The sequence below is a fragment of the Gymnoscopelus braueri genome (genome assembly GCF_963280865.1).
Source record: "Gymnoscopelus braueri genome assembly, chromosome: 9".
NCBI classification, from domain to species: Eukaryota; Metazoa; Chordata; class Actinopteri; order Myctophiformes; family Myctophidae; genus Gymnoscopelus; species Gymnoscopelus braueri.
The window spans coordinates 12,862,326-12,880,862 of record NC_137610.1 but is presented as its reverse complement, the minus strand read 5'-3'; the positions used below and the strand labels follow the sequence as shown (position 1 = coordinate 12,880,862).

Here is an 18,537-nt window from a genome sequence, read left to right as displayed (position 1 = left end):
GACCGGCAGCGGTTCCGTTAGGAGACACAAAGAGTCTCCTTTGTGTCTCCTACCGGAACAGCTGCCTACCAGTCAGCTGGTCATCAAATTATTGGCTTAGGAATGCGACAAAAACAAAATGCGACATTTCAAAAAATATGAATTCAAGTCTCCATGGGGTGATTAATCGGGGGGAAAAAAAGTCATTTTGGGGGTGAATTATCCCTTTAATTCTTTGTGATCAAACTTGTATTATTATTTTAAACAAAGAGTACAATCTGCAGTACAGCATTGAATAAAAGCAATTAGTAATTTTTTGGGTGAACTATCCCTTTAAGGTTTTAACTGGTTTATGTTGCAGTGTGCTTTTACATAACGAGAAGCAGGAAATAACTGGTGGGTAAAACCAGCTAACACCTCGTCTATAGCCTATGCGTGACCAGCACAGCACATGAATATGTATCACATACATACATTATACATCTATAATGGGCTGTCTCTACTAGGACTTGAAATAACCGTATGCCTGTTTATGCAAATCCTACTGCACATACAGTACCGTCTATTCATGTCTAGTGGGAATAGAGTATTCACTAGATAAAGAGATAAAGAGAGCTGGGTGGGTGGATACACGTTGTTTGTGGACCCCGATGAGGTAATAGTAAAAACGTACTTAATTTTTGACCCGAAATTTGTCAAATTTGCAAGGCTGTTAGTTACACACAGCCAGTGGTGTAAAGTAACTAAGTAAATTTACTCAAGTACTGTACTTAAGTACAATTCTGAGGTATTTTTACTTTACTGGAGTATTTCCAATTTTCTGTACTTTTACTTCTACTACACTACATCTCAGAGGCAAATACTGTACTTTTACTCCACTATAATTATTTGAAAACTTTAGTTATTAGTTACTTTGCAGATATAAATGATTATATTATAAAACATACATTAACCACTTCAGCCCTATTTTATACATAGGCTATTTGAAAATAGCCGATCTACAAGCTCACAACGAGTCGCGATGCGTCGCGTTGTGAGCATGTAGATCTGCTATTTTTAAACATTTAAGTACTTTTACTTTTGGTATTTTAGGTACATTTTGACTTTTTAAGTACATTTATAATTCTGGACTTTTACTTGTAACAGAGTATTTCTACAATGCAGTATTGATACTTTAACTTAAGTAAGAAATGTGAGTGGTTTTTCCACCACTGCACACAGCTAGTATGTTTGATGAACTAAGGAGCCAGTCCTGCAATCAATATGGTGAGCAGAATTATGCTTTTTTGTTGACGGCCAGCACACCATTGCAAACGCACGATTACCACGGTATTAATGACTGCGTCTTATCACAGTTCTCCTATAGTACTCCCTCACATTAAGCGGTGCCACATTTAATGTGGTTTCACAAAAGCATGCGGCTGGCATTTCTCCCACAGCGAGTGGTCTGGAGACTTAACAGGCTTTAATTAACTTCTTAATACCATTCAGGACAACCCACAATGACCAATGAGCCAGACCAAGATGTGTCGATATGAGAGGAAGAAAAGAAAATGAGGAGGAAGGAGGGAGGCAGGGGGAAAAAAACTAAACATCAAACGCGCTGGATATAGAACCAACGCCGTCTTGTCCATGGGAAACGGGGCAGTTGATAGTGTGGCCTTGGCGGGGTCATTAGGCCAATACAATGTCACCCTGTCTCCAGGCCGTCCCTGTGGCTGTTGGCTGCCGCGAGGTGCTGTCACAGGATGGAAATAAGATCCATTTACAGCCGTACTCTGGAGAGGACCTCAGGGAGTCTCCAAGGTGCAGGGAGCGGAGCAGGCTCTTCTTCACAGCAGAAGACAGGGTGTGTGATTCACTGCTCCATTTACTTTAATGTGGAATATTGAATGTAACGTCTGATGTTCCGGCAGGGGTGAAAACATCGTGGGACTCAACCGCACCTCTGTCCCACTTCAGCACAGACCATTTCCTCCCACTTGTTCATATAGAGTCTAACTGCATAAACGAGGGATTATGGTGAGGGGAAATCCCAACTGGCGACGAACCTGTACTTCGTCTCACAACGAATAGCGGTAACAACAGACCTACAAGCTCAGGGCAATGCATTGCATCATGACACGTCGCACATGGTGATGTGTTGTGAGCTTGTAGATCTGCTATGTTGTGCTGTTTTTGAACATTTTGAAAAAAAAAAAAATGAAAAAGAAAAACTAGACCGATACCCGTTGGGAACGATGCCCCTCCGGTTATGCAATACCTGTTGTACCCAATCATTGTACCTGTTGTTGTGAAGTACCCAGCGCTATGATGTGATATTGATAATATCAGGTATCTCCATATATGGGCAAAAAGGCACACAGGCACATTATGACATGTCCAAAATAGAGATGTTAGAGTTAATGTGATTAATCACTGTTACACCCCATCCGCACTGCCAGCGATGCGACGCGATGCGACGCGAGCGGGCGATGAAATCTCATTAAAATACATGTTTTTCAATGAGACCGTCCTGACCTACCGCGAGCGACAACGAACCGTGCAGCGACGTCGTCCACCCCTCCTATTTTCGCTCGCAGGGTCTCTATTTGAGCGAGGTTTCGCGGCTGTGCGGGGGCGGGGCACAGCCTGTGCCCCGCCCCCAAACACTTTTTATTGTTTTTTATTTATTGATTAAATACTTTATTAACAGATTTGTAAACAGTACAGAGGTAGGATTTTACAATGGTTGTTAAAAGGATAACACAAAAAAACGAACTTGTTTCCATTGTGGACCTGGTTGAGATCTGCTCTGCACACTGCTTTGTCATAGAGTGAAAAAAAGAGTGCTTTGTGCCTGTTCGATATACATCTATATAGACTATTATTTTCTATTGTCAGACGTTTTATAAAGAGTGGAGGAACTTATTATAGTGGACGGACAACACATCAGCTACTGCACATCACTTTGTTCTTCATATTTGAGGATTGTTCTAAACACAGCTAGGCCTATAGTGAGACCCTCATTACTTCATATTTTATTTATAGCCTATAAAGTTCAAGCGACCACCATCAAACGGTAGGCTACAGTGAGTGAAAAAAGCTCCGCTATTCAGTGGTGGAAGAAGTAGTCAGATATCATATTTTACTTAAGTAAAAGTAGCAAATAATGTGAAGAAATAGGCTACTCTGTTACAACAAGTAAAAGTACAAAAGTATTGGCATCAAAATATACTTAAAGTAGCCTACCTAAGTAAAAGTACTAAAATGTTTGAAAATAGGTAGCAGATCTACAAGCTCACAAGGCATGGTGATGCATTGTGAGCTTGTAGATCGGCTATGTTTTATAATTTAATAATGTATATCTGCAAAGTAACTAACTAAAGTTTTCAAATTATTGTGTAGTGGAGTAAAAGTAGGAATATTTGCCTCTGAGATGTAGTGGAGAAGTAAAAGTATTGAAATTTGGAAATACTCCAGTAAAGTAAAAAATAACTCAAAATTGTATTTAAGTAGACCTACAGTACTTGAGTACATGTACTAGTTACTTTCCACTTCCACCACATCCGCTATTTATTTATTTATTGCTTCTTCGGGAATTGTCCTGAAAATGTTGGATACATAGACTACGTTTCCTAATGAAAATGTAAAATTCCTATTGAACTTCTAACTGATCGAAAAGTTGACAGCAATACATAAATAGCGGAGCTTTTTCTACCAGTGTGCACTTATTTTTTCTATTTGATTAACTGTTTTTTGTCCTGCACCTGCGGGTGCGGGACTTGAGTGGATCATATGCATGCACTATGTATCTTTTCATACAGTGAGTGAGACCCTCACTTCATTTAGGCCACGGTTATTTCAGTCAAACAGGCAAACATATGCCATAGAGGTTGTTTAAGAAGAATTTAAGTGTTGTGTTTGTGCATGATGCGTAGGCTATGATATATAGGCTATCATGTGCAGCATATGGAGAAAAGAATATCTGAAGGAGACCGTGTGTGTGTGTGTGTGTGTGTGTGTGTGTGTGTGTGTGTGTGTGTGTGTGTGTGTGTGTAAGCTTATTCATTTCCACAAGTCCGCTCCTATTATTTATTCATTTAATAGCAGTGGTGGAAAGTAACATGTAGCCTACTCAAGTACAATTATGAGATATTTGTACTTTACTTGAGTATTTACAATTTACAATACTTGAGGCAAATATTGTAGCCTACTTTTGCGCCACTACAATTATTTGAAAACTTTAGTTACTAGTTACTTTGTAGATTTTGATTATCATTACAAAACATACATTAACCACTTCAGCCCTATACATTTCAGCCATTTGAAAATAGCAGATCTACAAGTGATGCAAGGCATTGTGAGCTTGTAGATTTGCTATTGTTTAGAGATTTATAGATTTAGTATAAGATTTGTATACATTTGTAAACTGAAATGGGACATTCTGCACCATGAGTAGCTACTTTCTACTTTTGGTAGCCTACTTTAACCTACATTTTGATACCAATACTTTTGTACTTTTACTCAAGTACATTTTGTATTCCGGACTTTTGCTTGTTGTAATAGAGTATTTCTACATCGCAGTATTGATACTTTTACTTAAGTCCAAAAATATAGTACTTTCCCCACCATTAATATGATTGGTTAATGCCACGTCGCAACGCGATGGCCGACGCTCCATATCGCCCCAAATGAGGACAGTTTTTCGCGCGACGTCGCCGTCAGAACGCTCGCTCGTTGGCAGTGCGGATGAGGTGTTATGATGTACAGAGCCCTTATTGTGTGGAGGCTGTTGTAATGGATATAGTATAGTAGAGCGCATAGGGAGAAGAGGAGAGCTGAGCCAAGAAGAGCGTTTTAGGAATTGATGCTGAATGGGTGGATTAATAAAGGCTAATACGTAATGATAGCTTTATCAATTATGCAGAGGAGACAATGGATTTGCCTAAATGATTTGGGTATATTTATCTCCCAAGTTACAGACAGGCATTTCTCCAATCCAGCATCAGCGCAAATAACAGTCATTTGCGTTAAGTGCTCTAGGGAGCCTCCAACTTGGCATCTGCCCTTGCATTGTTGAAGGAGACAAATACATAATGGGGAGAACTATGTAGGAGGGCCAACATATACACTTGAAACCACTGACCTATGCTGCTGAGTCGTAGTACAAGCTCGGGATAAATCAGGAATCAATTATCTTTAAAGGCATGGAAATCTAAAAGGAATCAGCTAAATTATTATATGGCACTCTGTTGTACAGCTCTATCCGCCTAATGAATGGCTGCCTCCCTTTAATCAATCACATTTCATACCACATAATCAGCATCGACATGCCCTCCAACAGAGGTCAGCCTACTCATTCTGTTTCCTGTTTCCAGTGAATGGAGTCAGATTGGGCTGACTTGAGTGATACTGCTTCACTACAAGTGCTGTAATCTGGTAAAGTACATACTGTACTGCACTATAAGTATATTATCATGCTCTAAAAGCTACACTGACCCGGTGATAGTATTTCATAAGACTTATTGCAGTGAAGATGTATTGCTGAAACTGTTGTAGCCACCACACACCGCTGCAACAAAAGCAATTATTTTTGTCTGTGTCTCGTATAACCACTTAAACTACTAACACTGTATTTCATTGACCGTGTCCCCCAGGGTTCTACTTATTCCCCTCTTTTCTCACTCTACACCAAATCTCTTTGCCAAAAATAGCCGATCTACAACAAGCTCACAACGCGTTGCTATTTTCGGCGAATGTTCCCTTATTTTTTCACAGAATGTCCGCCTATTGTGACATGCTCAGTATAGGGATGCTAGGGTTCGTGTGGTTAATTGCTGACTGCAAACAGAAGCCTCTGTTTTTGCAGTGGGAAAGGACAATATTTGCACATTATTTGCACAATTCATGGCATTTGCTGGTATTTTCTTTCTCTGTGCTGCACTGCATAAGTAATAATTTTTCTGCGAAAAACACAGTAGAAAAATGTTTATTAAGGTTTCTGAACATGAAAGCATGTTTGGATGAAAGCAAATGTGACTTGGAGGAATATTTGCTCCTGAATTTGTGTTGTGGCTTCTTACGTTATTGTTATGCTGTGTGCGTGTGTGTATTGTCGCACACTCATGCATATGTATGGCTTCTATGTACGTATGTGGGCATGTGTGTACGTGTGTGATTGTGCGTGTTGGTGTGTAGCTACGAGTACAGTGTGTTTGATTTGTATGTACAGAACATGGGTGTGTTTGTGTGTGGGTGTGTGTGTGTGTGTGTGTGTGTGTGTGTGTGTGTGTGTGTGTGTGTGTGTGTGTGTGTGTGTGTGTGTGTGTGTGTGTGTGTGTGTGTGTGTGTGTGTGCACGTGTGTGCACGTGTGTGTGTGCACATGTGTGTGTTTGCATGCATTTGTGTGGAACTCACCAGCTTGCGTTGACACCAGCCACAAACGCCACATAGAGCCACGAGCCAAACGGCACACACTGTCACTGCTAGGGAGACCAGGAACACACTGAGCGACACTGAGCCTGGACACACGTGCACACACACACACACAGTGAAAAGGGACAGAAAAAGAAAAAGTGAAAATCCATGCATTTTCCCCATTGTGTAGCGTAGCCAACATTCACAGGAATTTGGTGACAGTTGAGTCCAGAGCGTTGCTGTGTGACTGTAAGCCACTGTAAATCACACCATCAATGGGGTAAACCCTGACATCGACACATCTCCTGCCTCCATGTTTAATTGAATGGCCTTTCGGGGGCGACGGCTTTCTCTTTTTTTTAACCTTCTATCATTAGCGGCTGACAAGTACAACAGCACCTTCCGTCCACCCTGCTACCAGAACATTTCAGTGCCTTTACAATAGTGTGTGTGTGTGTGTGTGTGTGTGTGTGTGTGTGTGTGTCTGGGTGTGCATGTGTGTGTTGGGGGGGTGCCATCGCTAACCATCGCTCAGTCACGCACTCGTCACTGTCAGGGTGTCACAGCTTGTTAAGTGACGGGCTGAAAGTGAAGGGAGGAGAGGAGAGGAGGGGAGGGGAGGGGGGGCTGTGGCTGACAATACATGAGAGTACATGATTAATGATATCACTGGATGCCCAGCCAGAAAGCTGGTGCAGGAGAAGGGTAGTAAAAGAAACGTAATTCAGTAAATTGGGTGCGAGTGTGCCTCTTTGAGCGTGTGTGTGTGTGTGTGTGTGTGTGTGTGTGTGTGTGTGTGTGTGTGTGTGTGTGTGTGTGTGTGTGTGTGTGTGTGTGTGTGTGTGTGTGTGTAACACAGACACCTCTGTGCCCATGCATCTGTCTACATGTTGTGCATAAATCTAAAACTGACTACCCATGCCCGCCCAGTTGAGCTTTTTAGGCTGCAATTCTACCACATTCGACCAGCCTAGGTACAGTATATATAAAAACACACGCGCTATAAAAACGTGCACGCGCACACACACACACACACACACACACAGAGTACTGTATAATGTGAGAGTGCAGAAACTGGTTTCTGGTAAACAGCCTCACCGAGTCCTGCTAATAGACACAGTGGGGAAGACACACTAATGTATTCATATCTCTCATGAGTCTCATTTGCCTTCCGAAGTTCCGCCATTCTCTTCTGTAAATATATTGGTGTCAGGACAAATCTGTGTGTAGCGTGAGTGACAAACCCTGACAAACATCCCCTTCCTTTTCAATAACCAGACTTGTCTTCTCGCTCCCACACCGTTGCTTTCCCTTCCTCTATTATTGTCACAAGGTCCACTGCCTTTCCCCCCCCATCTTGCCTTTCTTTTTATACTCCACCTTGGCCATGACATGTCCAAAGGGTTCATGCATGGTCGCTCAGAGGACGAGTGGTGGTGGGCAAGGCCTTAAGGTTCATGTGGATAGCCAATTTGTGGAATGACGCATGTACAGTAACACTGGACCTGCAGGTATAAACCTGCTGGTAGAAATAAACCTGCATGCATATACTGCAATTACAGACCTGGCTGTTGGCTGCTAAAGAGAACACCTGTGTGCTGCCCACTGGTGGCCAGTAGCAGGCCGATGCTTTCCCTCCTTAACGTGACGTCAGTGAAGGTCACAGAGGCAGCGGCTGACTTCCTGAGTCCTGAATGACGAGCGTTTCTATTCAGAGAGGCCGACTAGACTACATGCTGTGCTGCCTTGTATCCACAGAGAGGTCAGTGAAGGTGAGTGCATTAGTGTGGAGGACGACAGGCGAGGGTAGCGACGAATATTGAATAAGAGATGCCGTTAAGGGCAGCACGGCGGCTCAGGTCATGAGTGACTCTGTGGTGGATGTCCGACAATGACCGACATTATGAGGGGTTTTGAAGAGCATGGAGTTGGGTGTCCGAGTCCTAACTGGGACACCAGTGGCAGTGCGAGGGACTGTCCCCTCTCCCAAAGCTGGTACTGGTGCTCGTGCAGAGATGATGTAAGGCCCTGCCTCCTGTATTCTTCCTGAAGGTCAGAGAGGGGAGGTAGTGGTGGCGGTGGCAGTGGTGGGTGGTGGGGGCACACACAGGGTCTGGTTTATGATCTGTGTCAGTCACGAGAGCTAGGGGAGAGCAAAGCATCTACAAATAAAAATGCACCAACCAAAGAGGCCACATTCCTGCATTCAGTATTGGTCAACTTGATGCTTCTCCTCTCCCACCCCCACACACCATGGAATGGAGCATTCATGTATAGGGCTATACAGGGCACCATGTACACTGGGTATGCTGAGGTGTAAAACATGAAATGTAGCCTGTATGCTTATTTCAAGTGTTCGAGAGATATGCTAATCTCAAGCACGTTTAGCATAACTTCTGTTATGTTTAAGTCTATGCTGCGTCCGGCAATCAGAGCTCTTGAGTGATTTTTTTTTTCCTCACCTCTTGCATAAAATACAACCTTTTAGCTTTAAATAATCTCTGTGAGGTGAGACCATTGTGGGGTGTTTGTGTGCTGTGAGTGCTCTGTGTGTGCTCTCTCTCTCTCTCTGTGTGTGTGTGCTCTCTCTCTCTGTGTGTGTGTGTGTGTGTGTGTGTGTGTGTGTGTGTGTGTGTGTGTGTGTGTGTGTGTGTGTGTGTGTGTGTGTGTGTGTGTGTGTGTGTGTGTGTGTGTGTGTAATAACAGGAAATTGACTAATCAACATGCAATAAGTATAGGTATGATATGAAGTCTAAAACAGGACACAGGAGAAGCACTTCTGAATGGAAACAGCTGATGAGCCTTTCGATCAGACAGCTTCAGAAATCGGAGCTCTCTTCAACCTGAAAGTGGCTTGCTTGTTTTTACGGTTCTGTGAATGGCACTTTTATATGCACTGAAGAGAACCTACAGTTCAAGTAGTGCCACACACTGACAGGTGAGCGTTTAGATTGACAGTGTAAATGAGCTTTTAATTTGTGTTTCAAACTTGAGCAAGGCCCTGTGACCAATTCAGGTAAAAGAGCAGCTGGGAATTAATAGAGGGTTCTGTGACAGTTATAATGTAGGTATGGACGGCTTTTGAGCGTGGCAGCAAACAGCAATGCAGCACGTACGGTAAATGTTCGTATGACACGGTTTGGTTGATACAGCATCCTAGTCCCTTGGTGTAAATTACCCCTACTGTGTCCGCCTTTGAAATACTGTATATATATATATATGTTTTGAATAAAGTATCCCAGATTGAGTCGGGGCTCATCTTAATACAGGCTGTGGCATTAGAATGTGAAGGGCCTGCCTGGCGATGCAGAGTCTTACCGCAGGTGTGCTGTGTAGGTGATGTGGCCCACCACATGCAGCAAGACCCCAAGACCCAAGACGAGCAGAAACGGAACAGTCCTCGACTCCTCGGGGACAGGGGGGATAGTTAATTGGACAGGCGGTACGGTGCAGTGTCCACTCAGCAAAGCTGCCACGCCACATCTCCACGCTCGGACTGAGTCGGAGACACAAAGCTCATATAGCCAAATCACTGTCACGCTGTCCTCCTCCCTGCCCTAGAGGCCGGCCGCTGCCATCTTTGTTACTGAGCTTTGATTAGAGTAAACGCTATGTGTCACTCAACTGTCACTATATAGTATATGCTGCACTCTCGGGGCGGAAGACATTGCATGTAACCAATGACATGCTAATTATTTTCTTTGAACTTTATTTTACAGCATGGTGTCGGCTAAACTACCTGGAACAGGGTTTGCTGTAAGATAAAATAAGATCATATAGGATAAGATAAACCAAACCTTTATTAATCCCCAAGGGGGAATTCAGGTGTAGCAACGGCAAACAGAGTGAAACACAGGGTTACGAGTAAGAGATAAGAGCCAAACCAAGATAGATAAGAATAAAAAATGAAATGAAATCGTTAAGACTTACATTCTGACACTAGACATCTACACTGGGTCTCTGAATGAATGATTTATCATAAGTAGAGTCTATCAATTACCAATGTATATATGGATGAATATACACTTATGGCCAATGAATATATGAATGAAATGCCTCCTCAAGAGTAGACCTATCACAGTGCATGGCATTCTCAGGGGTGTACGGTGTGTGGTTTGGATGTGATAAGTTAGCAGATCCCCTGGGCTAGTCCACACGTGGTAAACATGGTGAAAATATATTACTAAGGTGTAATATTAATAAGTGAAAATATATTACTAAGGTGTAATATTACTAAGTGAAAATATATTACTAAGGTGTAATATTGACAATTGTGTGAAGATATATTACTAAGGTACACAAGGTACACATGTAATATTGGCAATTGTGTGAAGTGTGGATATTTCTTTAGCTGTGTTGTAGAGGACAGTGGTCACTACATTTAAGTTATATCCATGTTGTAGTTGTGTAGTGGCGAGGGCCACTGCATTTTACTGCATTTTACTGCTTTTATTTTATTTTATTTTATTTTTGTTTGCTTTATTGTTGAATTGGTTCTAACTGTAATTGTATTCTTGCTCTGTAAAGCACTTTGAGCTGCATTTCATGTCATGAAAGGTGCTATACAAATAAAGTTTATTATTATTATTATTATTATTACTATATGACATCGCATAACAGAAGCACCTCTGGCTATTAAAGCTTGAAATGCCTGGTGAAATAAGAGTGAAAGTGAAACTCATACAAATCTACTTGCTCAAAGTGCCTACAATGGCATATAAAAAACACGGTGAAGCAGCATTCTGTTTCTACGGGTCGACGGCTTGGAATAAACTCCCATTACAACTAAGACAGGCAGCCTCTGTAGAGGCTCAAGACCTATTTCTTCACTCTAGCTTTTAGTTGATTTGTTGTTATTCATGTCCTCACTGTTTTGCCTGACTTACTGCCTTTTTTGCTATTATTTTAATGTTGTTTTATGCTTTTGCTTTTCTTTTTTTGCTTTATTGTTAAATTATTTGTACTTTTTCTGTAAAGCACGTGTGCTTTATTCTTGCTCTGTAAAGCACTTTGAGCTGCATTTCATGTCATGAAAGGTGCTATACAAATAAAGTTTATTATTATTATAACTTTGTTACTACTTTGTTCTTATGAAGCATTTTTGTTGTTATTGCTGAACTATAAACATAGCTATTTCCATTTGACCAAATGGGGCGTAGACCATCACCACACTAGGACAATAGGACATGCACAAAAGCAGCCAGCCTGTACAGTGCAGATTCATCTTTGAACACCACATCATGATACATCTCTTCATTCACAACTAGCACAGATAGTAAATATTAACTATAGCTTAAGTTGGACAGGAAGCCCATAGCTTAAGTTGGCCACACCAGCATTGGACTCTATGGACCCTATTTAGATGATCTATGGCTTGGCACCAGGCACAAAGAGGTTGCATTAAGTCTTTGAATTACTCATGGGTGTGTTTTGGGCATAACATACATTTCTCACCTTCTCCCTTTCAGGAAAAGGTGCGCTTGAGCTATAGATACATTGCTATTTACTGTAAATGATGGATTTACAGTAGCTATTACTCTGGCAGTTAAAGAGTTAAGGTAGGGAAGTGATAGGCTATTTAAAACAAAAAGTTTTGTTAAAAATAAAATCAAATAAAAGAAGTCAATCTCTGTATTCTGATAGTACTCATTGCTATAGTAAAGTGTTTCTTCAATAACAGGGTCTACCAGTCTCTCCAGCTCTTTAATAAATAGAAAATACATTTTCAGGTGCGTTGCAAATTGATTGATTGATTGAGACTTTATTGAAATTGAATTCAAAAGGATAAAAACCCATTAAAGCCTGGAGGCTCGTTTCCATGGTGATCCTTTGGGCAAAGTGATGCAGGGTGCACAACGATAGCTAATCAGCCAATCAGGAGAGTACCCATTTATCAGCTTCAGTTCTATAGTGTTGCAGTTTCAATTTTGTCTGCTCATTTCTTTGTGTCATCACTTCCAATCACTTGTTAAGCCTGTATCCTGGATGTGTTCTCTCTCCTGATTGGATAACATTGTTATCCTGGCCTGCAAATGCATTTTCTGTTTACAAAAGAGCTGGAGAGACAGTGAGATCCCCGTTACTGAACAAACACTGAATCAATGATTAATATAATAATATAGGGCTATTTAACACTTATTTTAACCTCCAAAAAAAATCATCACTTGCCCTACCTTTAATAATCACATTTATTTAACTGTCATGCTTTAGCTGGTGGTTAAATTAAAAATAAAGCATGACAGAGACGCTGCAGTCCGTGCGTCCTTGTGTCAGAGCTCTATGGATATTGACGACTGCCATTGAGCAGAGACGGATAAAGAAAGTCGGGAGGCAACATTATTACAGCTTGAGAGTTATTTGAAGATATTCTGTAAGCAATAAGGTGTACAACAGACTACTACTAATTGAAATAAATGCACCTATTTTTCTCTCCCTTTCTCAATCCCTCCCTCTCTCACCGGCGCTCGTCTCCGTGCAAAGACAATGGGCACTCACCTAATGCAATATTGAAAATCTGGATCAGATCATGAATTTTTTTACCTGAATGCGGAGTCCTGCTTTAGAAATGTCATCTACCATTTTGGTAGATGACATTTTTTACCAGTGCTGTTGTGTTGAATTCGATTGAAACTTGATTGAAACGGGTGGACCAGGTGGCGCCTTCCTCCTGTAGCCTAATATTGTCTCATGACCAAGAGACATCTGTGATATCTTGACATATAAACGTAATAATCACATGCCTCATTTTCAGTTAGGTTGTTTTTTAAACCACTTGCACGAGGGAAGGCAGCCTGCTCCGTGCGTCAGGAGCCCCGAATTTGATGGTGACCTGGCTGCTGAGCATTGCACTTGTCTAAATACAGTAGTAAGGAAATATCTGCATCATCACTGCGCCAGCAGGTTAAGAGCAACATGGAGCTGGTCGAAGCGCAAAAGCTTTTCGACTATTCTCTCTGTGTGTTAGATAGCATTTCGCCATGACATACCTTATTTTAAGACCAACACGCCCATAGGTGCTAGATGGGTCCAAGATCATTTGGTATCTCGACAACGTGGGAACTGCAGTGTAAAAATTGTTCGGGTGGAAGATAGGGCCCTATATAAGACTTGTTTTGTTATATATAAATATATATAAATGTATATATATATAATATTGTATACAGTTTTTTGTCCAGGGATATATTTCATTCTTTTTCTGGTTCCCTTCTACAAACCTTTTACTGCTTTCATTTCCAGCATTTGTTTCTGAGACTATGTGAGACTGTCTGCTTAATTCGGTGTAGCAGCACCAATACTCTTTGGAGGTAAGATGGCAGCAATCTTCCTCCATACCAAATTAATTCCAAAAAGTATTAGTCAAAAGAAAATAATTAGCATAAGGAGACGAGAAAATGAGTGGAAAGGGGAGATGGAGGAAGATGATAATAGCTTGGCCCCAGGTAAATAGTCTAATTGTCAAATCAATCGTTGGGAAGAGTACAGTATTAATCTCTGTGACATTAAGATGAAGGCAGAGAATTTATTAGAATGAAGGGGGTGGGTGGAGGATTACATAGACCAGTGGTTCTCAAACGTATTCATGTCAAGGACCCCCAAATTAGTAGTGAGTGAAACATGTAGTTGTCCACACACTACTCTACTACTGTACACACTACTATTTTCAAATTGCCGACGCATATAGGTTTAAAGTGGTTAAACTGGTGCTCATTAAAGGACCACTTCGGCCATTTTCCACCTATGCCTAGGTCCTCACTAATGCTCATTATAAGATAGCACCATTTCTGTGTCTCAGAGGATGGCTGTGGGCAGCAAGAGTCATCAAAAAGGTCAACCAAAGAACACGTTTTTTGTATAGGATTTCCTCTCTAGTCAGTAAGAGTACCTTGAGGATTCTTACAGGGGCCATGACGGCCGTCATCAAAGGTCATTCCCACTATGCATGCTCCTCATGGTACCACACCACCACTAAGGCCTTAAAAATAAAGCTCCAAACATTCCAAAACAAACTAGTAAGACTACTTCTTGGCCTTAAACATACAACTCATCTAACCCCTGCTCATTTTGCTAGGGTCGGATGGCTCAGGGTTGAGGACAGAATACGGCAACTTGCAATGGGCCTGGTCTACAAGATACACCACAACATACATACCCATGTACAGTACCTGTCAAAGTATTTCAAAAACGTAAATGAAGTCCACTATCACAACACCAGAGGCAGCTCCACAGATCATGTCATACCCAGATTTGGCACAAACAAGGGATTGAACTCGTTCTCCTGCTATGCAACAAAAATGTGGAATGCCCTATCAAAAGTAGTGAAGGAGTGTAAAACCCTACTCACTTTCAAAACTGCCCTAAAAAGATTTCTTCAGGAGGCTGCAATTCCAAACTGGCCCCTGTAAAAGTCATAATCTAACCCCCCCCCCCCCCCCGAACTGTTTACTGTACAGTACATATATATATTATTTTTACCTTTAAACTGTTTATATGATGTTCTGCATAGTAGAGTTTATCTGTCTGTTTTTTAATGTCTCCATTGAGAACGTGAGGATCTCATTTGAAACAAGCCATTGCAGCTTTCATGAGCGATCCATTTTAGATGACCTTGTACTGTAAACTGTACTTTTTCTCTGCAACCTTCTAAATAAAGTATTCAATCAAATCAAAAACAGTTCAGAAACCTGCCTACCAGTGACATCATCTGTGGGCAGGTTTGGTCATTTTAAACAAGATCTTTTTGCCAGACCCAGGGGGTCAGGCTTTGTCTGTCCCCCTTTCGTCCATACATGGGCATAAAAGGGACCGGTCTGTCCCTTTCGTCCATACATGGGCATAAAAGGGACCGGTCTGTCCCTTTCATCCATACATGGGCATAAAAGAGGTTTGTAGGTGTGTTACGTACTAGGAATTTATTCTGGGTCTGGCAGAACCAGGTCTCCTGGTCTTTTTTTTTTATCAATGCAAGAACAATGTCTTCTATTTCAGCATTCTGCCTTTCCAGGAATAGAAAGGCTGTAGTTTCTATTAGCGTGGAATCCCCATAGATGATGTCATTGGTAGGCAGGTTTATGAACTATCCACAGCCCACCAATGAGACACAGAGCGAGTAGACGGAAGTTGTGCCATCTTATAATGAATATTAGTAAGGAGGAACAATTGTATGAAGATACGGTTGAAAATGGCTCCTTTAACAATTTTTTTTGGGGACCCCCTGGAACCCCTGGTGGACCCCATTTTGAGAACTACTGACATAGAGCACAGACGTCTGACATCACTGCCGCTAGAGGCCGCTATCCCCCTAGGTCACGGGGGCTATTTTTTGTATTGGAAATCCTTTAGTCAAATCTTAGATTGCGTCATACAGTATAAGAACTGTGTTCCAAAAATGTAAAAAAATCACCAAGCGATTTTACTCATATGGATATGAAGGATCAAGTACTAAAAAAGAGAAAAAGTACTAATTTATCCAAAGAGTAAGAAAATATTTGTATTTTCTCCAAACACAGACATTATCAAACTCAATATCATAAACGGCACAGTCACATACCTGACAAAATTATTATTATAATTTTTTTGGAACAGTTCTTATATGACGCGATATAAGATTTGCCTATGGGATTTCCAATACAAAAAATAACTACGTTACCCAGGGGTAGTGGGAGTGACATCAGGACTTCGCTACTCTATAGACCACTACACAGATACGATGTTTTTGATTGATTGAATATCTTATTTGACAGAAATGCATAACAACACGAGTACAGATGTAGATGGCAAAGGACTAGATAAAACACTCTGGCTGCGCTGCTGGGCTAGGCTAAGTTGACCTCTCTAGCACCCACCCTTGGGTCATAACATCTAATCTGTTACCAGACCTCTCAGCATCACACACACATCTGCATGGCCTCTGCTTGGCTGTGGCTAAAAGAGAGCTGCCCACAAGCGTGAAAAGGGAGGATAGGGCCACTAGTGCAGCAGTATATCCTTGACCACAGAGACCCATGTGCTGAAAGCACACGGGCACACACAGCCACACGTGAAATGTAGACAGGTGGCCCTTGCATCCTCTGGGCCCCTAGGGAGCTGTGGGCCAGCTGTGTGTGTGTGTGTGTGTGTGTGTGTGTGTGTGTGTGTGTGTGTGTGTGTGTGTGTGTGTGTGTGTGTGTGTGTGTGTGTGTGTGTGTGTGTGTGTGTGTGTGTGTGTGTGTGTGTGTGTGTGTGTGTGTGTCTGTGTGTGTGTGTGTGTGTGTGTGTGTGTGTCTGTGTGTCTGTGCATGCATGCACCCCTTGGAAGCTCAGCTGGAACAAGCCACTTAGACCTTTGTGCTTCGTGACAGGTTTGCCACACAGCAGACCTCCAATGTTTATTTGACAATAAAATCTATAAGCCATTGCGTGTTCGAGGCCACCTACCAGGGCCCGTGCTCTGGGACACGTCACTTTTCACCCACTTGGCAGCGCAAACCGCAACACGGCTACTCTGTCGCAAAGGCTGGCTCACCGGGAGAGGAAGGACGCTGCCCACCCACATGCTGTCTGCTCTCAGATGGACACTGCAGGGGTCAGAGGGCCTTGATGAGAGATGAGATTCGTAACAGCCTGCTGACAGCCTGAGTAGAGCTGAAGTGGCGTCTTGTCGTATGACACATGGCCAGTGGAGGACAGTAACAAGGTACATTTATTTGAGTACTGTACTTAAGTAAATTGTTTGAGTATCTATTTATTGATTTATAGTGCAACATCACTCCAAGGGGTCTCTGTACACTTCATACAACAAAACACAATAGCAAAGAATACGTGTAAATGCGTCAGCACGACAGCACGTATGGTCAAACAATCAATATGCGGCAGTGCACAGCTGAAAATGTACAAGTCGGCTAAAAAGAAAGTTTACAACACAGTGTTTAGAACCACAGGGTAAGAAGAGCTAGGGGGAACCATAATGCAAGGAAAAAAGATGGGTTTTAGCCTAGATTTAAAAATGTCCAAAGAGTCGGCTTCTCTAACAACTGGAGGGAGAGCATTCCAGAGACAGGGGGCATGATGTGCGAATGCTCTGCCCCCCACTGTTTTCTTTTTATTATACGTTGTGACTGTGAGGTAACCAGCATCTTGGGAGCGTAGTGGTCGTCCTGGAATGTACGATTTTATTAGACTGGACATGTAGGATGGAGCAAGTCCATTTAAGGCTTTATAGGTCAGGAGCACCACCGTGAAGTCTGCTCTGCCCTGTATCAGCAGCCAGTGTAGTGCTTTGAATGTTGGTGTGATGTGGTTAAATTTCATTTTCCTAGTTAATACACCAGCTGCTGCATTTTGGACTTGTCTAAGGCCATTTATTGATGTTGATGGTAAACCGGAGAAGAGAGAATTACAATAGTCTATTCTTGAGGTGATGGCATGGACCAGGGTTTCCTCGTCGGGAAGTGATAGATAGTATTGGGCGAATTCTAGCTACAGTAGGTTGAGCAGATAGAAAAAGGCAGATTTTGTTTTATTAGTATTTTTAAAAGCAATTATTAGTATGTACTTAAGCAAGTACTCCAATACTTTAACTCAAGTACAAATTTGACAGAGCAACTTTGTATTGTATTTGAGTAATATTTGACCAAGAGTATCTATACTTTGACTCAAGTACTGGGTGGGGTTGAGTACTTTGTCCACCACTGATAGCAGCCAGCTGAAGGGCCTGAGTAGAGCTGAAGCAGCATCATGTCATATGACACTAGCCTGACATGGCCAGACTAATATCACTGAGGGCTATTTTTTTTGCACTGGTAGATTTGTATGGTTTCCAGGCTAATATGACACATGGCCAGCATCGCTTACAACCCAGCCATCATTTTATTAGCGCCTCTCCACACTGAATGGATGGTTTCTGAACAAAATAAACTAATTGGAACATCGGTGCATTCCTTTCCACCTAATTTTATTTTGCAGTCAAGCAGTGAGATGACAATATTGTGGTTACTCACAGTTCCATATTATATTGAAAAGCATATAACCAGATATTGTAATAATAATAATAATAATAATAATAACTTGAATTTATTTAGCGCCTTTCAGAAACCTTAGCGCCTTTCAGAAACCCAAGGACGCTTTACAATACACAAAACTAGAAAAAGTGCTCCTCGGAGCACAGGTCTCCGCCAGGTCAG

The 18,537-nt window shown here is 41.9% G+C and overlaps 1 protein-coding gene across 1 annotated transcript in view; it reads right to left on the bottom strand.

Moving 5' to 3' along the window:
* syt7a (synaptotagmin VIIa) overlaps positions 1-18,537 on the bottom strand; it is a gene marked incomplete at its 5' end in the record, with an annotated part of 103,238 nt that overhangs the window by 50,443 nt on the left and 34,258 nt on the right. Inside the window, one exon of the mRNA XM_080438623.1 lies at positions 6,380-6,483. Within this exon, the coding sequence (XP_080294749.1) occupies positions 6,380-6,483 (104 nt within the window). The remainder of the gene's footprint in view (positions 1-6,379; positions 6,484-18,537) is intronic.